At 30.9% G+C, this 25,656-nt stretch overlaps 1 protein-coding gene and 1 long non-coding RNA gene across 3 annotated transcripts in view; one reads left to right on the top strand and one right to left on the bottom strand.

The window, feature by feature from the left end:
- LOC127728430 (uncharacterized) overlaps window positions 1–25,656 on the top strand; it is a 156,549-nt gene that overhangs the window by 63,478 nt on the left and 67,415 nt on the right. The gene's annotated exons all lie outside the window — the stretch shown is intronic.
- On the bottom strand, window positions 1,290–25,547 carry LOC127728400 (Bardet-Biedl syndrome 5 protein homolog). Of its 2 annotated transcripts, XM_052235761.1 has the most exons (13): window positions 25,464–25,547; window positions 22,847–22,929; window positions 20,131–20,196; window positions 19,423–19,472; window positions 18,189–18,269; window positions 17,529–17,575; window positions 15,460–15,595; window positions 13,356–13,451; window positions 12,899–12,961; window positions 9,190–9,204; window positions 4,484–4,618; window positions 3,443–3,523; window positions 1,290–1,641 (listed from the first exon to the last, which is right to left on the bottom strand). In XM_052235761.1, exons 1-13 carry the CDS (start codon window positions 25,544–25,546, stop codon window positions 1,516–1,518), a joined length of 1,062 nt encoding a protein of 353 aa, XP_052091721.1. In that variant the 5' UTR covers window position 25,547; the 3' UTR covers window positions 1,290–1,515. The 2 variants fall into 2 exon arrangements, with proteins under 2 accessions (XP_052091721.1, XP_052091722.1); XM_052235762.1 differs by lacking the exon at window positions 9,190–9,204.

Here is a 25,656-nt window from a genome sequence, read left to right as displayed (position 1 = left end):
TGTCAGTTACACCAGATGCCTGAGATGATATGTTGGGCAGAAATTTTTCATTCATGAAAAATTTCATACACGGGATTTTTTCCTCTTCAACGGGAGGTCGGGAGGAGACCCCTGAAAACGGGATTATTGTACTCCCGTCGGGAGGTTCACATGTATGCCTATTCAAACCATATCATTATTATTTGCTTTTATATATAAATCAGAAATAACCAATTTAAAATGGAAAATGTTAAAGAAAAAAAAGGAAAAAAAAATCCCCCCCCAATTTTTTGAACCCCCTTATGATTCATCACCCCCAAACTCAATCCCAGCTTTCCCTTTGTGGTATGGTACCTTGCAGTACAATTTCAGAGAGATTCATACACTTGAACACAAGTTATTGTCTGGAAACTAGAAAAATGCTTGTTTTTTGGCCCCTTTTTGGCCCCAAATTCCTAAACGTTTAGGGCAATTACCCCCAAACTCAATTCCAGCTTTCCCTTTGTGATATGGAACCTTGCAGTACAATTTCATAAAGATCCATACACTAACACACAAGTTATTGTCCTGAAACTAGAAAAATGCATGTTTTTTTTGCCCTTTTATGGCCCCTAATTACTAAAATTTTGAGGGAAAACCCCCAAAATCAATCCCAGCCTTCCCTTTGTGATATGGAACCTTGTAGTACAATTTCATAAAGATCCATACACTTACAAACAAGTTATTGTCATGAAACTAGAAAAATGCTTGTTTTTTGCCCCTTTTTGGCCCCTAATTCCTAAAATTTGGAGGAAATTACCCCAAAAATCAATCCCAGTATTCCTTTTGTGATATGGAACCTTGTAGTACAATTTCATAAAGATCCATACACTTACAAACAAGATATTGTCATGGTCGTATAAAAATGCTTGTTTTTTGCCCCTTTTTGGCCCCCAATTCCTAAAATTTGGAGGCAATTACCCCCAAAATCAATCCCAGCATTCCCTTTGTGATATGGAACCTTGTGGTACAATGTCAGAGAGATCCATACACTTACACACAAGTTATGTCTGGAAGTTACAAAAATGCTTATTTTTGGCCCCTTTTGGCCCCTAATTCCTTAACTGTTAGTACCATAACCCCCAAAATCAATCCCCACCTTCCTTTTGTGGTATTGAACCTTATGGTAAAATTTCATTGAGATCCATTTACTTAAACTAAAGTTAGAGTGCGAAAACTAATGTGTATTCGGACGACGACGCCGGACGACGACGACGCCAACGTCATACCAATATACGACCACAAAAATTTTTTTGCGGTCGTATAAAAAAAAACCGGTATTGACTCTTTGTTTTATTTAATTTAATTTAAAATTTAGATTTTAAGATTACTAATCTCTTAGTATTTATGCAGGTTGTGAAAACATTTAAACACTATTTAAGATAAGAAGTACATTCACATAAAGTAATTGAATCTATTCCAGGAACGTAATCCAATTGTATAAACAATAAATTACAGAAAAAAAACATGTATATTCATCACATGATTTTTTACACATCATGCTAAAACATCCCACAGTCCCTGTAAAGTAAATCCATCTCGCAGTTTCTCTATTGCAAGTCCTAATTCTTCTGAATACACAGGGTCCCTGTCTTTGTCTTTATTACCATCAGCAAAATATGCCTGAAAAAATTACATTAAATTTTATAAACATATGTGAGAAGAAAACTGTTTCTTTTTCAAACTAGTAACAAATGAAATATACATGTAAAGCACACATTCAACCTTAATCATCACATATATATTTAAATTGGTAAGTAGAATCAACTTAAGGTAGCACAATACAAAAACAACAAAATTTTATTAAAATTTCATTTTCAGTTGCAGGAAACATGGAAGTCACAAATCTCTTCTTTCAAATTTAACTAAAAATAAACTCCGATCACTGTGAATAAATAATCAAATAAAAACAGTTGTATTAACCACAATATTATATAGAAAGACACAAATATGAGTCAGAATATACATTTCTTTTTTTCATTTGTTGATTTTAAAAAAAAAATTAATGCTACCTCTTGACCTCAAAATCTTGGGTATGTTCATAAATTATATTTGAAATTTCTCACAGTTTTATATTTTATATTTAAACATTGTAATGAAGATTGACTTTTACAGAAATTCACTACTTCTTTATCCCATGAACTTTGACTGGAATAATGATTAGCAATTCAAAATTTGAACAGTGATAGAATCTATTTTTCTAGAACCATGTTTCCCCAATATATATATAAATTTAATGTTCCTGAATATCAGGCTGATTGTTTGAATACCATTGATCAATCTATTAATATAGTCACTCACTAATGATATCAACAATTTAATAGCTGTATTCAATATTAATTCTTAAAAATACAATTGCCTCTGAAACAGTGAATATAAAGTCAGTGCAATGAAAAAAACATTGCCTTCTAAACAGTGAATACAAATACAAAGTGCAAATGAAGAAAACATTGCCTTCTAAAACAGTGAATATAAAGACAAAGTGCAATGAAGAAAACATTGCCTTCTAAAACAGTGAATATAAAGACAAAGTGCAATGAAGAAAACATTGCCTTCTAAAACAGTGAATATAAAGACAAAGTGCAATGAAGAAAACATTGCCTTCTAAACCAGTGAATATAAGGACAAAGTACAATGAAGAAAACATTGCCTTCTAAAACAGTGAATGCAAGGACAAAGTGCAATGAAGAAAACATTGCCTTCTAAAACAGTGAATATAATGACAAACTGCAATGAAGAAAACATTGCCTTCTAAACCAGTGAATATAAGGACAAAGTACAATGAAGAAAACATTGCCACCTAAAACAGTAAATATAAAGACAAAGTGCAATGACGAAAACATTGCCTTATAAACCAGTGAATATCAAGACAAAGTGCAATGAAGAAAACGTTGCCTTCTAACACAGTGAATATACAGACAAAGTGCAATGAAGAAAACATTGCCTTCTAAAACAGTGAATATAAAGACAAAGTGCAATGAAAACATTTCCTTCTAAACCAGTGAATGTAAGGACAAAGTGCAATGAAGAAAACGTTGCCTTCTAAAACAGTGAATATAAGGACAAAGAGCTATGAATAAAACATTTCCTTTTAAAACAGTGAATATAAGGACGAAGCGCTATGAATAAAACATTTCCTTTTAAAACAGTGAATATAAGGACAAAGTACAATGAAGAAAACGTTGCCTCCTAAAACAGTGAATATAAGGACAAAGAGCTATGAATAAAACATTTCCTTTTAAAACAGTGAATATAAGGACAAAGTGCAATGAAGAAAACATTGCCTTCTAAACAGTGAATAAAAAGACAAAGTGCAATGAAGAAAACATTGCCTTCTAAAACAGTGAATATAAGGTCAAAGTGCAATGAAGAGAACATTGCCTTCTAAAACACTGAATATAAAGACAAAGTGCAGAAAACTTACAGCAAAGGCATCTGAGGATCCCTCAGTTTCTATTTCAACATCATCTTGTATATTTTCTATTGTTAAATCTTCACCTTGTAGCTGTAAAAAAGTTAAATGAATAAAGTTCAAAATAAAGTTGAAGAAAGAAAGATGCTTACAGATAGTGAATACTAACTTATGTACAGGTTAGGTATTCAAATTTGATCTATTCTTAATTCTTATGTACATCAGTCACAAAGGTCTGCAATTACATTCTGTCATTTGAGAAATAATAATATATTCCCATGTTTCTTCTAAGTATAGCGGGAAATTATTGTAGTGATGGATATGGGAGGTATGAATATATAATAGGGTTACTTATAGTGACCAATGGGTGTACTTTCTGTTTATAAAGCAGGGTCACTTTCTAGCTTTCGTGCAACAAGTGAACACTCAACTTAAATTTTTTATGTATATACGATATGTTTTATGATTACATTTTGATTTACCAATACACACTTTTTTAGGGTGTAGGTCTTAGAATCTGACCCTGGAGACTGGATTTGGCAGTTGGCATAGTTTGACTCAGGTTTCTAAAGCTTTTAGATTGATTATATCGTTTTTTATCTCTACTTATTACTGGCCGGCCTTGACCTCTATTATTGGGTGTATTTAGTCAAAGTTGGTTTTGTTTTGTTTTGTTGTATTTAGGATTACAAAGGAATTGAATAATTTTCAATTATGTATGCATTGCAATAACAATATTTGTGAATATTCATATAATACAATCTGGCATCCATCGAGCATGACGGGCTGTCTGCAAACTTATTATGTTTATAGATTGCTTGCCTTTTTTATATTTGGCACTAGTATGCAGTTAATACCAATACTGTAATTGATTATATCATTTTATATTGAATTAGAATCAAATTATGCATACAGCTGTGGTACAAGATCTGAGACATGATGCTAGTTCCATTAAGCTAATGATTTACTGAATCTGTAAAGTAGCATAACATTTTCAATAATTTCAAACACATTTATTGTACAGTAGCTAACTATTTACAGATAATCAATTACCCTTTCCTCTGTTTCAAACTCCACACCAAAGATTGGACAGGAACTGTAGACTCTGTGTAAACTTTGTATCTCCTTCACTGTACCTTGTAGCTTTTCTACTGGATCTATTCTAAACCCTAACACATAACCACCACTCTAAAAATAAAACACAAGTAGAAAAAGTTAATACCAAAGTACAATGTAGCTTATATAAATGAGTATGTCTCACAAACATATCCTGCCCACCTAACATGTTTGATATCACAAACATAGTTGATTAAATTATGATATTAGCTAAAAGTTTTCTATACACCAGACACAATTGGGATTTTATCTTGATTATAAAAAACATGTTAAACTATTTGTGTAAGTGACTGCAGTTATTCATAAAGAATACATGTATGTAAGAAATTCATAAATAAAACTAAAAGTAAGTTCACTGAAGAAAACAACATGAATTGTTGTTACTGGAGAATAGGAAATTTAAGCGAGGGATTAGTTTTAGCAATTTTCATGATTACAATAAAATTCTTAAAACATCCTGCTTGCTTGATCCAAGCATTGTCCAGTACAGAGAGTGCATAGTCTGGACAAAACAATTTACAAGAAATGCTGCCATTGGAAAAATGGTTATATTCATGCACTACAGCAAAAGCAAATAACTTTAATTCAAGATAGAGTCCAACATTGGAATTATTGAGTATAAATTCATATTCAAAGCCTTATAACATACCAACACCTGTCTTACACAATGATTTTTAAAAATTAGTTCTACATTTTTGTCTAAAAATTAGTTCTGTTAACTTGGACTTCATTAAATTTCCAAAAACAAATTTGTGCACATCTACATCTTGTGAAGAACTGAATAAACAATAATGCATACTGATTAAAAAAAAACCTGCAAAACTGGAGAAAAATTCAGAAGACTTGGTAACTAATGGAGGGACCCATAAAAAAATACTCTAAACTTCATTCACAGTATGTTGAAAAAGTAGCTTTAACAGTATATCTTTATTGTGTACGTACATATTTCATATCTGAGCTGCAACATATCAGTATATATACAGATTTTAATGTATATCACATTTATATTGAGTCATCTATAATATATATTTATTCATTTTTCTGATAGCAAGCCATGTGAGCAATGACAAAGCCATCATCAACAAGCTGAACTAATACAGTACCATGTGTGTAAAGAAAAATATTTGAAAACTCTATTAACTCTTAGTTGTCATGACAAATTCAATTAACTGCAAACACTGATTCACAGTACACTTATAATGATATTTTCTTGTATAAACTTTGCTCTGGCAAAACACAACATTGTTAACTAATCAGACATTTTTGTCATTACATAATAATTGAATTTTTTAACATATCCATTGAACAAGACAATATTGAAATTCAGTATATATCTGTAAAACATATCAAATATCACATTTACTTCTAAACTTCATGAAAGATAAATATCACTTTTTAATTTTATATACTGAATTATAGTAATTATTGTTAAACTTGAAAATGTTTATATTATTTTTTTATATACTATACAGTACATGTAACTGCCAATATTGCAATATACTGAGGACAGATATTTGCTTACATTTGTCAATTAAAAGTCACCTTAAAAGATTTTTAATTGAAATTTATGATCTGTTTGCTCTTTTTCTTTAAGAAATAAATAGTATTTGTGACAAACTATGTAGTATATATGTCCAGTAAAATACATTAATAAATTGAAGAATAAGAATCGTTATCATCAACATCATATAATGTTTTACAAAGAACATATGTATTACAAGAAGCATGAGAAGTGAGTTACTGTAAGTTATAAATTTTTGCATGTATTTATTATTGTGATTGTTGAAAAATCTTCTAAATTTGAGATAAATTATTGCAATTTAAGGAAATGCTGCATACAAGTAACACTTCAAAATTTAAAATAAGTTTTTTTTATGCGACAACTATCCAGTTGCAATTTTTACAATAAAAACATTGCTAAAATTCTGAATTTACAGGAACAATTGACAATGTTACAACAAGACCTCTGATTTCGTGATCACATATGAGAATAAAATGCTTCGCTGAGTGCAGCTGGATATGACCGCAGAGGTCCAACCCTGAACAGTTGGGGCAAAAATGGACACTATATTCGTGCTTGATACAGGTCTGAATTTGGATTGTAATTAAATATTTGATACATAATAGGTTTCTGACACCGAATAACTGTAGTCAAAGAACTTAGAATTGGTTATATGATTTGAATTTATATTCAATTTTTTGCTTTTGTGCAACACACTATGCTGTTGTGGAATTGACCCCCCCCCCCCCCCAAAAAAAAAATTTTTTTTTTTACCCCCTCCCCCCTAAATTTCTTTTCAACCCCCCCCCCCCCCCCCCTTCCCCTCCTCCCCACTTTTTCCAAAAAAAAAAATGTTTTCCCTCAAGATAAGGTCATAATCTCAATTCAAATTTCTAATGGAGTTTGCAACCATATTTACCAATTTAAATATATCATAAAAGTCTCAAAATAGAAAATGACATACATAATCATGGCTAAAATTAATATTCCTTTAATAGTAACTTCTAATAGTAAATTGACAGCTTATCACCTCAAGACAATACAAAATTTCTTCATACATAGTTTAAAAGCAGTGTAAGGGAGGTAATCCCAACATACAAAACATTGTACTTTAAATGTGTTTGGATTACCTCCCTTACACTGCTTTTAAATTGTCCATTAACCAGGAAACCTTTGTTTTCCCCCCTTTTTTGCCCCTAATTTCTAAACGGTTTGAGCCATAACCCCCAAAGTCAATCCTAACCATCCCTTTGTGATATGGAAACTTGTGGTATAATTTCAGAGAGATTCATACACCGTTCCACAAGTTATTGTCTGGAAACTAGAAAAATGCTTATTTGGGCCCTTTTTTGGCCCCTTATTCCTAAACTGTTAAGACCATAACCCCCAAAATCAATCCCAACCTTCCTCTTGTGGTTATAAACCTTGTGTTTAAATTTCATAGATTTCTATTTACTTATACTCAAGTTATTGTTCGGAAACCATCTGTCTTCCGACGACGACGAAGACGACGTGATACCAATATACGACTGCAAAATTTTTTGCGGCCGTATAAAGACAGAGTAAGAGTGAGCACGGTATATAAAGCAAGAACACAGAACTACACATTTTCTATAATTATATAGGTCACTGTAACAAAATTGAATTAACAGCAAAACAATATTCATATAACAGCAAATTTAACTTTTTTTAACATATTTAAATATTCTGTCCTAAACTCTAATAGCAGGATTTGCGTTAGAATTTCAATTTTTCCTTTTTAATTTCTTTTTTTTTTAAGTCATTCATTTCTGCAAATGTGTGGTTATTTTTTTTGTCTATTTCTTTATATAACTTTTAGACAATTTCTTAAACTTTCTTATAAAAGAGAATGAAGATTATGATAGATAATGATAGATAGTACATTCTATTTAATATTAAGTGATTAAGTGTATTATTTTATAAAATGTACTATTATTGTACTCAGTTTATACCAAAAACTGTGCTTAACTTATCATTTTAACACTGTTTAAATATAAGGATTTTTCTTATTGAGTTAAAAAGGGGGCCTTGGTGGCAGAGTGTTCTAAGTAGTCGAACTACAATATCACCAGCCTGTCAACACTGGTTATGAGTTTGAACCCTACATGTGGCAGATGTGCTGGACTCTAATCTTAATTGACTAGGAATGTCAGTTTTCCTACCGACAGTTGATGGTTCTCTCCGGGCACTCCCGCTTCCTCCACCAATAAACACTGACCACCAAGAAATAGCATAATAGTGCTGAAAGTGGTGTTAAACACCAATCAATCAATCAATATTGAGTTAAAACTTTCAAGAGAGTATCTTCACTCAACGGATACAACAATTTCACAGTAGTTTTGTAACTAAGAACTTTATAATTGAACAAAAACAAAATTTCTCTTTCAAATGAACAAACTCCAAAAATTTACCTTTTTCTTTATAAATGTAAAAGGTCCAGTCTGAAAAGGCACGTTTTTAAGACATTTAGAAAAGATATTTTCATAATTTATATCATGTTACAATGTAGTATTAAAATAAAATTTTATTCACGTTGCAATTCAAAATATTGCAAAAAATCAACCTAATATGGTATATTTCAATTCTATTGTATGATATCGCTAACTTATTTATTGTGTGTCTTGCTTGCAAATGTATAATTATGTAATTGTTAATGTATATCAATATAATTGTTATCCTCTTTTAGCACCATACATGTGCCTAAGTTGTAATAAATTGTCTTGTCTTGTCCAATTTTTACTCTGTTGACAAAATTGTTTTATTTAAGCATTCCGATATTTTTTTCCAAATTTAATTTACTCATCAATAAATGTCTTGTTATTATTTGTCTAAATTCTGTAAATAAACAGACAATTTGATAAATTAACAAGACATAAGAATATATTGTATTTCCAATGTCACTAACATTCTTTTAGTTCAATTTCAAAATAAATTAATCTTATCACTCTTATATTAGTGTTATTGTCTGGTTGCAGTGAAATAAAATAGATTTTATAGATTTCTCTTTGAACTGAATTGGTGCTAGAAACACACACACTTGATTGATATTAAGATTATTCAATGTTTTTGACAATTAAATTTATTTTATAAAGTTTTCCACACATATTCAAATATCACTGACCTTCATTCCAAGATGCTGAAAATACGTTCAGAAAATTTAATTTCAAGAAGCTTTCATTTTTTTGAAAACATGACAATAATTTATATACTTGAATGTTATATCCTATTAAAAAGGATAATTGCTACTACATATTTATCAAGAAAGTTGTTTCTGTATCAAGAATGTCTTGTGAACGTTTTTCGTCTTTTTTTTCACAAGACATTATCAGTTAATGTGAATGAAATGAGACGGCAATTCAACCGCACAAAAAAAAAAAGATGTTTGGTGGATTTTTAAGACATCATAATGAAAAGAAATTATAAAACTTTAAAATAATTCTTACACAGAACAACAATTTATTACCAGTTCAGAATGTATCTTCAATGTAAAATATTCAAAATTTGGAGAAGATCCAATGATGCATTCAATGCAATTACTATTAAAATATTATTAAATTACCTATGACAGGGGAATGAAAATATCCAAAATTGATAGAGAGCTTGTCTTAGTGGAATCAAACATTATATAAACAAAATTGGTAGATATAATATAGGAAATCTGCATCTAAAAATTATCAAAAACGTGAAAGAGCTTATCTTCATAAAACCAACATTTATCAAAAAGATTCAGTTATTCATTATTTATGGAAAGAGAATAAGTATTCTGAGTGAAATTGTGAATAACTAGCATTTTCAAATCATTTAGTCCATGTCTTTCAAACAATATCTCATATATTTCTTTTATGTGAAGATACATTTTTATGGTACATTTTCCAAATATTTTTTTTCATGACATTCTTTAACACATGATACTGTAAGAGATCACTTCACCTGTACTTTTATCAACTTTATACTACCAATATGGAACTTTACTAAACTTTGAAAAAGGTATGTGAATGCTTGAGAAGAAGGTCAGTTATATATTTCTGCTTTATAACACTTGCCTTAATCTAAAGGGTTAATGCATGAGGCCAAAAATAAAATTGAAATTGTTTGATGTTGCCTACCTACTCACCTAAAAAGCAGGCTACCCCAAAAATGTTATGACTGGAACCATTTCAAATTTTTTTTTTTTTTTTTTTTCGTGCTCTAACATTGTTTTCTTGTCTAAAACATTTATTGAATGTTCCTTTGGTATCTTTCGCCTCTCTTTTATTTAACTTATGTTATTGACCAAAAAAAAAAAAATCCCTACCTACACAACAATACAAGGCATGGGTAGGCATTTGTTTAAGGTGGCCTGAATATTGTCTCAAGTAGATTTTTATTTTGCAGGAGCTTGCAAGTGCAATATATATTCTACAACAGAAAATATTCACAGTATTCATACAATAACCTTTTTATTGTATAGAAAAGCTTGAAACACTGTTCACATTCACATATTTTTATCACTGATGACGTCAATAATTTGAAACTATATTTGCACTAGTGCAATATTCAGAATATTGCACAAAAACTTTCTGTTAAGTTATATAGGAAATACCATGTTGCCATACAATAAAAGCATATATCTATGCAAGTTTAGATAATGCTATATCTTATTACTGCTGAGATACCAACTTTCTAGCAGTTTATTTTTTAACATAAATGAGGAATTTAAACACAAGTGAACCAACGTCTGGTAAATCTTCTGTCAGTAGATTCCATAAAGTGGATACCTCGGGTATGCAGGGTCGTTACGATAAAAACATAAAATGTAGAAGGTCCAGTAACAACAACACTTTAAATGAGGAATGTGTTCATGGGATACAGATGCCCCAGTTTGTAGATATACATTAAATTCAGCAATTTTTCAATTTACAAAGGGTATAACTCAAGAATGGTGAAAGTGACACCACCCAAATTCAAACTTGATCTGTGTTTGCATTGTATATATTAAGTTTCATAACATTTGGTTGAGGTAAACAAAAGTATGTTTGCAGAATTGGCAAATTTGCCAATTTTTCCATTTATAAAGGGAAATAACTCAAGAAGGGTGAAAGTGATGCCACCCAAATTCAAAACCAATCTGTATTTGGTGGTAATAAGCATTGTGTATAAAGTTTCATAACATTTGGTTGAGGGAAACTAAAGTTAGAGAACAGAACTAATTTTGGGACAGTGAATAAGAGGACTTGGTAAAGTCAATAAAAGTATATGAATCTTAAAATAAACTGTTGACACAGAGATATGTCTTGCTTGTATTTAATTTTGATAGTTATATGCAAATTCTGATATTTAAATGACAATACTTTAACATTAAAGTTAAGCAAATCATCCAAAGTCAATGAACCATGATTTAGGTATAGGCCAAATAATCTCAGTAGAAATAAAATATGCCAATGCTAATACAACTGCATACCAAATATCATTGACTTATCATAAGTGGTTCCCCTTAAACAGACCTTATCACAAACTTTAACATGTAAACTATACAAAAATTCAAATAAAAACCATGGCTCAAGAGTGGGGCCATATAATCTCATAGGAAATGAGATGTGCTAATACTAATACAACTTTGTTCCAAATATAACTGGTTCCCGTCAAATTGACCTAATCACAAACTTTAATATGTAAACCATGTTTAAGTTTCAAAGTCAATAGACCATGACAGAGGGGGAAAGCCTAAACAATCTCCATGGATAAGAGAAGTGCTGATACAACTTAACTTTCTAATTCTATACACAAAACATCATGGACTTACCATGAATCCTCTTACATTGAACTTATAAACTGTAAAGTCTCATTCCTAAACAGGATTCAGATCTTGATCATTAGATCATAACTAGTTGAAACTGTGAGAAACATTGAAACCAATGATCTCATAAACAACCTGTTACTAGGACTATTGTAGTGAATTAGTCTCTGATAAAAGGGCCTTATTACAAAACTTAACCAGTCTCTTTTTGCATTAAATAAAAAGCAAAGATGACCCAAATGTTGAACAAAACTGTTATGGTGAAGTATCATTGCTATATTACCAGAAAATTTCTGAGAAATTGGCATAAATGCAAAGCTTCTGCAGGTTATATAGCTCATATAAGTCAAAAGGAGTAGGTGCATGAAAAACCTTATTTGGCAACTAAAATAGAGAATTGAAAATCTTATAAATTTTGTGCTAAAATGTTTAAAAGATATGCATAATGTCTATAAAATGTAAGTTTTTTTTATTTATCATGAATATAGACTTACAACTAAAAGCTGAAATAAGGGACAAATTCATGTTTGTTCTTAGACTGCGTAAGCGATTAGTTTTGAAAAATATTTGTAATTGAGAAATATCCAGTTGGGAAATGCTTAACAGATAGACAGATGCTGTAGTAAATGAACCAGTTAGTTCTTGCATGCACTCTATATTTGCAAATAAAAATTGTCTGAAAACACATAAAATCCATAGTTTCTGAGGGCATATATATCTACATGTAATTTTTTCACAATCATGCTTAAATAAAGATTTTCTGTGATCTTTGATTTATTTTGTTGTGCCATAATGGTGAACCAAAAAAAGATAATTATCTTAACCAATAACATGCTATTGATTAATATTAAAAAATAGTGTGTTCTCTAGCCCATCTAAATTACACAGTGAAAATCAGCATTGTGTTACCACCACACCTAATATTGGGATATTTATCGAACCTTAAACCACACCTACATGTATTTTGCAAAATTATCTTTTACATCAGCATTGGATATCATCATTTTTATCACTAATTCTTGAAGATGTGCAGCAAAAGTGATAGTTAACATACCTGTTGTGAACTTTCAACAACTAATGCCAATCCAAACTTCGAGTCTCGGATCTTCACAGTTTTCTTAAAAAATAAAACACATATTACATGGAAAAAATAATACAATATTGTTTTCATATATTGTAAATATCATGGCTTTCTTTATCAATGTGTGCTAGTCTGGTGAAAGGTCAAATTGTTTTTTTATCAATCTTTTGAAAACATAAGGAACTTTGTCTGTAGTCTCTCAAACATAACATATACAAAAGTCAAAGAATAATTTTTCTCAGACTGACAACATCTGAAATTACAGGTTGGCAACACAACTAAATAATTCTTTTGTTATTTTGAAAAAAATATTGAAAAATACATTAATGTAAATTTCAGTAATTAATCATTTCCAACAACTTACTTGATTAATTGCTTCATTTTATGATATATAAACCTAGGTGCCATGACAAGACATATGTTTACTTACCATCTGTAGAAAAGGTATACTGACATTGAAAGATTCATTTATGTTGGCATGCCAAACCAGTCTTACATTGGTGATAAAAAATGTTCCAAGGTTACCCTGAAATATTCAAATGTAAATATAACCATGCCAAGCTATCCTGACCAACCTGAAGGCTGTCACTTATTTTTGTTTATAAACAATCCCATAATTTTACAGCAAAATGTTCACGATTAGTGTCTGACATTTGTATTTGTAGGATATTTTAAGAACATGATTTTTTATTTATGCTGCATTATACAAATACTAGTATTTAAGTGCTTTTTCTTAACTGACTTTTATACATGTTCTTCTGTATACATTTTGTCATTCCATTGAACATAAGTTAAACAGGGAGGGTTGAATGCTAAAAATTCTAGTCTTATTCTATCATGTTTATGAGATGTAAGTAGTTATATCTAAATGTCTGTAGGAAGTTTTGTGTTGATGTCAGATCTCTGATAGTCTCTGATACTTGACATGGGGTGATGTACAGCTTGGCATATATATGGTATTTGCATATGGGATTGATATTTGTTTGTTGAAGATATCATCTGAAATTTTGATGTCTTTTTTTGGTTAGTGCTGTTGGATTATATATTGCTGTCTCCATGTCATACACCCTATATCTCCTTTAATTCTTTTAGAAGATTTCATCAAGATTCTTTAGTCTTTGATATTGCCAAAGTAATTAATCTATGCAGTGTGTCTCCAAATTACACTTCTGTAAACAGTAGATTTATATTTATTCGTGCGATACTATTTTTTGTGGATTCCATTGGTATAGGAATGCAGCAACTTGAAATATTCAATAAAATACAAATTTCCTTTATGCTAGTATAGCAGCATGTAAAATATGTCTAAACTAGGAAATCAATTATCCATGGAAACACAATATTTCCACAATCCATGAAAATTGTTACCCACTAAAATAAATGAATCCACAATAGCAATAACAAGATTTAGTTTTATGACAAATAAAATCCAGATAGGATCTTGTAGCTCAGTTTTTCAGCTGACCAAATTGAAATGAATTATAGATTATCAATGGTTTTTCAAACGAGAATTTTTTTTTCAGCTACAATCTCATCCTGAGATGAGATTTGGCAGAGAAACATCCTTGAGTTTGAAAGACCACTGATAATCTGTTTATCGCTATTTTGTCTATGACATCGTTAATGCTCACATTGACAAAGGCACATGTGCTCTTAGTTTCTAGCTATAATTTTCTATCTCAAGCAAGTAGCATGATATGAAAAATTATCACAAAAAAAGATCACAAAAAAAGATCAAAGGAAAAACACACAAAACAGTGAAAAGCAATATTATCATAAAAGTCCTACTATATATGGTTGCAACTAATAGGTAAGACTGATACATTTGTTTTAGTAGAAATTATGAAAATGTGATGTTATAGTAGCTTACAGTATAACTCACTATTAGACAAGGATCTGATCACCATTTGAGAGTATCTGAGATCAACCTGGTTTTTTTAATGGGGTCTTTGTTGCTCAGTTTTTAGTTTTTTACCTGACCTGCCCAAATGGCCATGTGGACTGTAAGAGTATCTGTCAACATCTCATGTCTGTCCATCTGTTTTTGGTAATTTTTAAAAACTTTTATTATCTTCTCTGAAACTACTTCAATGGACTTTTGAACCAATTTTTTAATGAATAAGAAGGTGCAAAGGATACTTAGGTGACAATAAGAAATCACATGTTAAAAAAAAGGACAATATCATAGCTAAAAATAAAATTAAAAAAAAAGACAAACAGTTTACAAAATTAAGCCTTAAATGCTGATACTAAATTGTACATGTTAACTGATTCAGAGACTGTCCTACATAATTTTATGGTGCACCTGCATCTATATACTAGTACTGTGGATGTGTTTATTTTCATGGGGTGAAGACAAAAATTGCATTTAATGGATATCTGATTTTGTGGTTTTGCCAAAATCTGCATACAAGTTTATAGAAAATATATACCCTGTTGAGCATGTAAATTCTTGGTTTTCCTACACCCACAAAATAATGAAAATTGAATAATAATGAACTCACAGTATATCATCATGTAGAATATAGAAGTACCTGATCACTAGACAGATTCCATACACCGTTAACTTTGTCATAAACTTGTTCTTGTGGTAACAGTCTAAGCTGTTTGTTCTGTATTAATGCCCCTCGTAATTTTAGATCTCTGTATAACTTAGATGTTTCATATGCTCTATAAAGAATAACAAACAAAATAACAGGCTACATAAAACTATTGAAAATCTTTTGACCTATAAGTACAGTCTATCATCCATATATTACATCCATTATTTACATGTATAAAGAAGAGGCTGTAGGATACATAACTGATTGATTGTTGTTTGCTTAACATCAATGTAAAATATGATTATTTCTATGACACTGCATGCAAGCTATTCAACTTGTCCTTAAAATTTGTTTTGTTTCTTTAAAACATAACTTGGCCTTAAGTACAGGAGGTATATTAAATAAACATAATCTTAAAACATAACAAATGTTAAGGAAATGTTCAAATACAAACTGGAATGACAATTCAATTGATTCCATTGAAAATGGAAAAAGGAATCTATAAAGTTTTAGAAAAGAAGATGATTTCCATCACCCCTCCCTCATTCATTTGAATGAAAATATGTGAGTCATAAATGCCATATTGATCAGCAGGAAAACAAGATTTGTAGAGATGCTGATCATTTTCCAAATCATCAATCCAATTGTCAAAGATTTACGTCAAAGTTTTAAAGGAAAATGTCTATTAATGTAAGGATATGATATTCTCTACAAGCTATGTTCTATGTACATGGAAATATAGATACCACCACTGCAACAAGTGTGTTACAATATTTCTCCACTCGAGACAGTTAATTTTAATATTTAAAGAGAGTTATAGTGGTGGAATCTGTTTCGCTAATGATTTTTATCCTTCCTTTTCAAAGATTTGCAGAAAGTTGTGTTCTTTATATCATATATGTGACATCATCAGACATGGTCGCCTTTTTTCATGACATCTTAATAGGAAATTCAGAAGAAACCAAGAAAATCTGACATCATAATTAAATTTCCACCACTCATTAGCCAAGAACAGTTATATCACTAGTGAGGTGAACAATCGGTTGGGAAATTTATGTGAAAATAGTGAAAAATTAGAGAACCATATTTTCTCATTTATAAGACTTATACTTAACATCTATTTATATATAGACATTTCTTCAAAAACAAATTATGAATCTTTAAAAAAATTATCAGTAATAGATATATAATTCTATAAATAAAAAGTAATGGCATTTTGTGATTGTACATGAAAATCATTCCTTTGTTTCATGTTGTTTAAAGCCACTTTCTAAATAAACGAACAATTTCATGGTAGTTAGTTTCAATTGTGGAAGAAACCTAATGACCAATCATGAAATTGCAAAAAGAAAGGGGGAGCTCTAATAGATAAGTTTTGATTATAATATACAATTATGGCCGGTTGAAAAGGGGAATATCCAAAAGTGTCAACCCTAAAAGGTTATTTCCCTGAGTGCTCAGCCCAAAGTGAAATAACTTTTTAGGGTTGACAATTTTGGATATTCATAGATTCTTAGGGGCAACAATTGCTTTGTTGTACCAAATTAACAGTGGAAGGGTCTTTTGAACCATTTAAAAAATATTGCCTTACGGTAGTAATTTTAAGATTATCAAAATAATTACATTAGAAAATTATTTTATGTCTAAGAATTTCTGTTATGTACAACAAAGGTAGACTCTTTCTGTAAAATATTGATGGCCCTGAAAAGGAACATTTACAAGAGATATCCTCAGCACTAGATGAATTTCCAAGCCTTCTTTGAACTTTTCCCCTCATTACTTGATGGGCTTTTTACCTGGCCATTGCCATTTTGTTTACGTACGTCAATGACATCATTTTTTATAGGAGATAACTCGTACAAAAACCAAGGAGCTGAAAAGGTTATTCATCGCTGAGTGTCAATTTCTAGGATTATTCATCCTTCATTGCATTTAAATGAAAATTAACTAAATTATTACATGTCACATGATAATGTATTAACCAATAGGATTCTTTATAATTATGTATGGTATAATAATATATATTGTCGCTTTTGCATTCTCTTTTCATCTGATATTACCTGTGGACTGCTATAACTGTAGTAAACAGCCTTGGTGAGCCAGGTATCTGAAAAATATACACATGTTATACTTTAATATTGAAATACTTATAACATTAAAATAGCTAGGTAGGTTACTTAACAACTTGACATGTTATTTAAGCTAGATATTATTAAACTAATAATACAACTGACCAGAAGAAGATGATATCATATTGTTTTTAAATTGTGAACTTCAAGAGAATACAAGGAAATGCACTTCTTAACACCATTTATGCTTTTTTAAAATATTCATCTAAAAAGTATACATTTAATATAATCACTTGTGTATCTACAGGTATGAATCAAATAATCTGTGATATTGACAGGGGAGATAACTTTAACACAAATATGTTCAATATCAGTAGGAGACAAATAAATGGTATATTATTGCATGCAAACAAAATCAAGTGGTCAATAAAAAAAAACAGGTTGAACATAAAATTGCATAAAAATCTGGTTGGCTGTTCAAGGTTAAATTCATACGCCCCACCCATATTTGTGGAAAGGGGTTTAATTACCTACTGAAATTTCCTACTTTGTACACTCCAGTAAAATGTTCTCTTAACAATAATAGAAAAGGGTGTCTGAAGAAGGAATGACAAAAATAACTTCGGCAGATTGTACAATAAATAAACTAACCAAATTAGTAAATATAAACTCAAATCTCGTATTATTGCACTTTGTTAATACATATAAAGCTTCTGTAGTTCCTCTTAATTTCTGAAATTAGAAAACGTAAACATATTTAATTCTTAATGTACAACACAATAAGCTCAGTCATTCTTATCAGTAACGTTGAATTCTCAAATGTTTGGTAGTTTTTAATAATGTATGATGGTAAAATCAAATAAACATGAACAGCTGATTTTTTTTTTTATATATATCACAAATCATTACATTAATAGCAAGCAACCAGGGTAGAAAACTGCTTAAAATACAACCTAATAGTAATACCTCACAAGAGTCATGGTAATGAAAACCAATATAAAAATATATGGTCTAAAATAATTTATCGGTGAAAATATTCATTCTTGAGCGCAATTAAGTGAAAAGCACTATTTCACAGATCACCACAGATGTGTTCCAATTTTAGCAACCATAATCCTGTCCCCTTAAATGTGACTTACCAAATTAGACATACCACCTGGTTTGTACTCACATGAGCAACACAACCGGTCCCACATGTGGAGCAGGATATGCTTACCCTTTCGACTTATGAGTTTGACCCTTTGGTATCTTTTCCCACTCTTTTGGAAAAATAAATACCTACTAGATAATGTGTGATAAGAGCTGCTTGTACCAAACATCAAACTTAGATATGATCTTTGAGATTATTTCTGTCTGATTCAAGATAATAAAATTTATCGGTGTTCCCACTGTCTATATCACTCTGCTCAGCTCTTCATAAAATTGCATATCACGGCTTTGTTACATCAAATACATTGACCTGGCCTTAATAACTTTGACCTGGACATATCATCGATGTCATAATGAATAAACCAATGTTGATAAGTTTGACCTGGCCTTAATAACTTTCACCTGGACATATCATCGATGTCATAATGAATAAACCGATGTTGATAAGTTTGACCCCAACTTATCACGTCATCTTCCAGTTTGCTGGTGAAACACAATTATTTCTATCATGCAATTACACAAATACAATCCCATAAATCCATTATCAGGTTGTCTGCATTCTGATATTGTAAAATATCAGCTGCTCGACACAATAGGAAGGCTTTCTGAACTCGTTCGCTGCGCTTACTCGACAAAACACTTCATATTGTGACTCACAGCTGACATTTTACAATAACAATATGTGAACAACCTGATAATCGGTGTGTCAATTACTTTACTGTTTAGGTGTACTTACTGACTGTGCTGCCTTTGATGATATATTGATTACATTGTTAAAACCAATTGCTGAAAAAGAAAGGAAATCAGTCATGAACCTGACCTACAACATTATGTTCTTTTCAATCATACACAATGTTTAACTTTTAACTTCATCATAAATAGAAAATTTCTATATGTTTTGTATGAATCCTTTCACTTATACAGTGTTCTATAGTACAGAACAAGACATGATCTTAAAGAAAATATAAATTATAGGATGTTAAATTTTTCATGTGTTATTTAATGCCATATTTATATGGAACATTACATTCCACATTCTTTTATCGGTGTTCCCACTGTCTATATCACTCTGCTCAGCTCTTCATAAAATTGCATATCATGACTTTGTGACGTCAAATACCTTGACCTGGTCTTAATAACTTTGACCTGGACATATCATCCATGTCATAATGAATAAACCGATGTTGATAAGTTTGACCTTGCCTTAATAACTTTCACCTGGACATATCATCCATGTCATAATGAATAAACCGATGTTGATAAGCTTGGCCCGTTAAATCATTAGAGAAAAAGATTTTACCACTTTAGGACTACATTATTTATCCACTCTCAATATAAATAGGCTATAGCCTTTTAAATTTTGAAAATTTAACTATCTCGATTGAATAAATAGTGTGTGGTTTTGATAGAATTAGTTTATACATCCTTATGAAAAGATACTTACACAAGTTAACCTTAGGAAGTGCCATTGAATGCCATATTATTCTCAAGTTGGTTACAATTAGACGTCCTGAAATCAAATAAGCACACCTTACTTTAACCAGCAAATTAAAGTATACTGGACTGGTCTTCCATAAGACAAAACTAATTTAAATACATCTGTAGAAAATGGGGCGCAGCTTGATACGACCGCAGAGGTCGAACCCTGAACAGTTGGGGCAAGTATGGACACAACATTCAAGCTTGATACAGCACTGAATTTGGATTGTAATTAAATATTTGACACAGCATAGGTTTCTGACACAGAATGAATGTGGTCTAAGAACTTAATTTTTTTTAATTTACCTATTCAAACCATATCATTATTATTTGCTTTTATATATAAATCAGAAATAACCAATTTAAAATGGAAAATTTTAAGAAAAAAAAGGAAAAAAAAATCCCCCCCCAAATTTTTTGAACCCCCTTATAATTCATCACCCCCAAACTCAATCCCAGCCTTCCCTTTGTGGTATGGTACCTTGCAGTACAATTTCAGAAAGATCCATACACTTGAACACAAGTTATTGTCTGGAAACTAGAAAAATGCTTGTTTTAGGCCCCTTTTTGGCCCCAAATTCCTAAACGTTTAGGGCAATTACCCCCAAACTCAAACCCAGCTTTCCCTTTGTGATATGGAACCTTGTAATACAATTTCATAAAGATCCATACACTTACACACAAGTTATGGTCCTGAAACTAGAAAAATGCTTGTTTTTTTGCCCCCTTATGGCCCCTAATTCCTAAAATTTTAAGGCAATTACCCCCATAATCATCTCAGCCTTCCCTTTGTGGTATGGTACCTTGCAGTACAATTTCAGAGATATCCATACACTTGAACACAAGTTATTGTCTGGAAACTAGAAAAATGCTTATTTTTGGCCCCTTATTCCTAAACGTTTTGGGCAATAACCCCCAAACTCAATTCCAGCTTTCCCTTTGTGATATGGAACCTTGTAGTACAATTTCATAAAGATCCATACACTTACACACAAGTTATTGTCATGAAACTAGAAAACTGCTTGTTTTTTGCCCCTTTTTGGCCCCTAATTCCTAAAATTTGGAGGCAATTACCCCCAAAATCAATCCCAGCATTCCCTTTGAGATATGGAACCGTGTGGTACAATGTCAGAGAGATCCATACACTTACACACAAGTTATTGTCATGAAACTAGAAAAATGCTTGTTTTTTGGCCCTTTTTGGCCCCTAATTCCTAAAATTTGGAGGCAATTACCCCCAAAATCAATCCCAGCATTCCCTTTGTGATATGGAACCTTGTGGTACAATGTCAGAGAGATCCATACACTAACACACAAGTCATGTCTGGAAGTCACAAAAATGCTTATTTTTGTCCCCTTTTTGGCCCTTAATTCCTTAACTGTTGGTACCATAACCCCCAACATCAATCCCCACCTTCCTTTTGTGGTATTGAACCTTATGGTAAAATTTCATAGAGATCCGTTCACTTAAACTAAAGTTAGAGTGCGAAAACCAATGTGTCTTCGGACGACGACGACCCCAACGTCATACCAATATACGATTTTGCGGTCGTATAAAAACTGTTCCAATTTATCTTCATGATTTAAGAACAGAACTGTTTTATAGAATTTGTTCATGTAGATTTTTTGTGACTGGAGAATCAAATAAAAGAAACTTAGAGTTCCTCTGACAGAGCTAAATCATACCTCCTGCTATAATTCACCTTCACCAAGCAGGAAATTTATTACTTTGCTTAATGTATCTTCATATAGTTTTATCTTTACAGTATGAAGTTTCACTGAAATCCATCAAGTAATTAAGGTGGAATTACAAATGTAAAGCAAACATCAAACAATGCATCAGATAAATCTTGAAGTTCAGTTATCTCCCCTACATTTTGTAGATATCAGAGTCTTATCATCATATTTATATACTTTCACCTATATGATGCATTACCTTTGTGTGAAAATTCATCAAAATTCATCTTATATTACGATTTAGGAGATTTGCGTACAAGGTCAATTTCAAATGGCGAATCAAGTAATAACTTGTTATAAAATTCTCTCCCTTCAAAATGTCATTCCATAATTATTTTGCTTCATATATAATTTAATATGTATAAACTTAATAGTATTATTAGAACAGACAATTTATTCTGATCATCATATACATAAAAATTTCGTTGTTTTATAAAAGTTTAAGCATATTTAAGTTGCATTCTAACTTTTCCAGTTACTGAAGAGGGAAGAAAGCTAAAACTAAAAACAGGGATATAATTAACTTATCATTTTCTAATGTGTTTATACATTTCAGGTACCATTCATCCTTTTAATAAAGGATGAAAAGTAGGAATATATTGACTCTCATTTATGACTGTTACATCAAAACAGAAAATTATTCATTGTGGCTGTTTCTTGAAAATAAAAAAGTAATAAATGCATCCAAAACAGTTTTAACAGAAATATATTGAGTCAGATCAAATCCTACACATTAATCCATTGTTTTTATTAATAGTGAGGAGATTCACAAGATAGTTTCAAAATCGACATCATAGGAATGAATTATACCAAATTTGGTATTAATAGACCCAATATTAAAAGGGATTTTTTTTTTCATTTTAATTGTTCAATACCAATAGGCAAAATGTGAATACACTACATGTACATGGTAGGCTAAATAATTAAAAATATTCAAAAATTACCTCTGTCACCATTGTTTCCTTTTGTATCTTCTACTGCATTTAATGAATCTATCAACTTTTCCCCTGCCCTCATTTTCATTTGCCTAGAATATAAAATTAATATAAAAATAAGGAGATGTGGTACAATTGCCAATGAGACAACTATCCACCAAAGTTCAAATGAAATGGATGTAGTCCATTCTTAGGTTAATACATTAAAAAACAAATCTTTTTTTTAAATTAAATCATGATCAATCAAAGTAAACGTAACCGTGATTACTCAACTGACATTCAATACTCCCAGCTCACATGCGCAGAACATTTGTTGGACTTCAAAAACAAAAGCTTGTCAGGAATTAACACAATAAATTCAGGAAGGCCCACCAATTTCGAGTGTAGGGGTGGTCCTGATGTCTGACTCAAAGTTTGTGATGGCTTTATTCTTTTTTTTAGTCTTATTGGTATTTTATTTAGCTCCTGATTACAAAGTATATAAATATTTGATATGGAACCATATAAATTATTGTGCAAATTGGTCTTATCTTATTTAAACATGTGAAATAATTGATAATAAAAATTTACTACAAATACAGAACCACCAAATTTGTAGTCTTTGGGGTCCTAATTACCACCGGACTAAAAAAGATTTCTAGAACTCCACAAACTGGTCAGAACCAGTTTAAATTCATATAGAATTAGACAAATACTTGTAAAAGTGAAATTGTGAGATTTTAATTTTCTTTTATCTTCCCTTTAGCTTCTCTCAAAAATTTACTTTAAATGGAATTTATTTTTACAACCTCTGAAATCCTCTTGTTTTTGGAAGTCAAGGAAAATCATCAAGTGATTGGTACATGTAAATATGTCTTAAATATTTTTAAGGTCGACCTTTTATCTCAAGAACTGCACAAAAAATCTACTGTGCACAGATGTTGATAAATGTACAAGGTCATCAAAAATTTTTCCCTTGAGGTTCTAAATATGCAGTAATTTGAAAAAAAAACAAGAAAAATGAGTACAGACAACAACTAAGAGACAGACAATCAGACACTCCATGTATGTTAAAGCAATGTTGTCAAGAAAAATTCAAGATGTGAAGAAAATTGACTTTACTTATATAGGTAAATAAAAAAATCACACAACAAATGGGGATGGCATGCCTCAAAAATTAATTACCTGTACCAGTAAATAAATACTTGAATAGGTGTTAGACTACTCCTGACTGTATGACTATAAATATGTTTTCTATATAGGACTTTCAGAAACTAACTTCCAAAAGCCTGAATCTGATTTTGATGTTACAATTCTAAATGAATGTATTCCCTTGTTGGGAAGTACATTGTATACTGGTATAAATACTGGTTCACTGGTAGTGCAGAGCAATGGTAAGAAGTAAAATAGAAAACAATGTGTAACTTTAATTTACAAAAATTTCCATATTTATAATCAAGTTTAAAATTTGATTATGAATATGTTGGAACACAAAATACCATTAATAATTTTCATATTTATATTAACCAAATAATATGAGCCAGGTGTTACCTGTGAAATAGGACGAAGTATTATGAATTTTATTTTCATTGTATTGTTGTCATTATTGTTTTTGGTAATCATATATACAAATTTGCAGGAAATTGTATGACCTACAACATAGCAGTGTCCGTCAACAGAACATGAAGAGGGTAATGTGCAAGCGCAACTGTTAGAAAAAAAGATAACAATTTTGAGCTCATTAGTATAATTGATGTTTCTACTGTTGAGGATTTCATCCTCATATGATTTTAAATCAACAGGGATCAAAAAACACCAATCATGGTTTATTCTTCATTGAGCTTGCATGGTTGCCTTGAAACAATTCTTACTTCCTGAAAAGGAAGCTGACCAACTTTAAATTATTATTTACATGTTTTATAGTAAAATTGATGATTCTGGAAAGGGCTTATTGCATGCTTCTTTGAATAGACCTCGTCGCTATTTGGAAATCTGGGCCCTTTGACCTGAGAATCTGCGCCTCTTGAACTATTGACGTCATACACTAATCACTTTTTCATTGTGGCGTCAGATATTTTCTATTATGGGAACCTTTGTGATATCCAGTAATGGCGGACAAATAGCGATAAGGTGTATTGTTATGCCTCAGTGTTAGTCAATTATAAGGTCAGTATTTGTTTGGTATATATTCAGTTCATATATCATTTATCATATCATATCATATACATGATATATATGCAAAAGGGAGATTTCAGTTTATTCTAGGAAAATTTCAGGAATTTAAAAAGATACATGTAATGTTATTTTGTCTGCCATTACTGATATCATATCCAGAATTAACTATGGTCGAAATGGCACTGTAGCCAAAACGACCTGTGGCCGACTGGTTGTGTGGCCTCAACATCTCGAAAGCATTTGATCTATTGTTCACAACTAAGACTATTATAGGTTATATCAATTAACAACAAGGATTGGTATAGCCTATATAAAGACTATATACATTTGTAGATACAAATCCTTGATCACAATGATTGAATGAATATATCAAAATTTGGCAATTTACACAATTTTGCAAGAGTTTTTCAGCAGTACTCCTAATTCAAAAACAGTTAAAATATTCATTCAAGTGTTTATTTAATACACGTACGAAGGGTTAACGTCAAATCGGACATCTCTGTCTTCCCACAAATCAGCCATTTTGATGCCAAATATTTCTAAGGACGTGGTCATGCAAAAGTTTACAGGAGCAATACAAAACAATGATTTTGCTAAACACTTCTCCGATAAAGAAATAGTGTCGAAACTGGTTACTTTTTTTAGTTTAAAATTTGCTGTGCTCA

This window comes from Mytilus californianus, unplaced genomic scaffold (assembly GCF_021869535.1).
Source record: "Mytilus californianus isolate M0D057914Y unplaced genomic scaffold, xbMytCali1.0.p SCAF_2, whole genome shotgun sequence".
NCBI classification, from domain to species: Eukaryota; Metazoa; Mollusca; class Bivalvia; order Mytilida; family Mytilidae; genus Mytilus; species Mytilus californianus.
This window is presented reverse-complemented; position numbering and strand designations above follow the sequence as displayed.

Excerpts from the sequence above, each read along its gene's own strand:
- LOC127728400 (XM_052235761.1), bottom strand. The coding sequence starts at position 25,546 with ATGACCACGTCCTTAGAAATATTTGGCATCAAAATGGCTGATTTGTGG. Across the intron at positions 20,197-22,846 it reads AGGAAACAATGGTGACAGAG|GACGTCTAATTGTAACCAAC; the intron begins GTAATTTTTGAA and ends ATTTGATTTCAG. Across the intron at positions 12,962-13,355 it reads GTATACCTTTTCTACAGATG|AAAACTGTGAAGATCCGAGA; the intron begins GTAAGTAAACAT and ends TTATTTTTTAAG.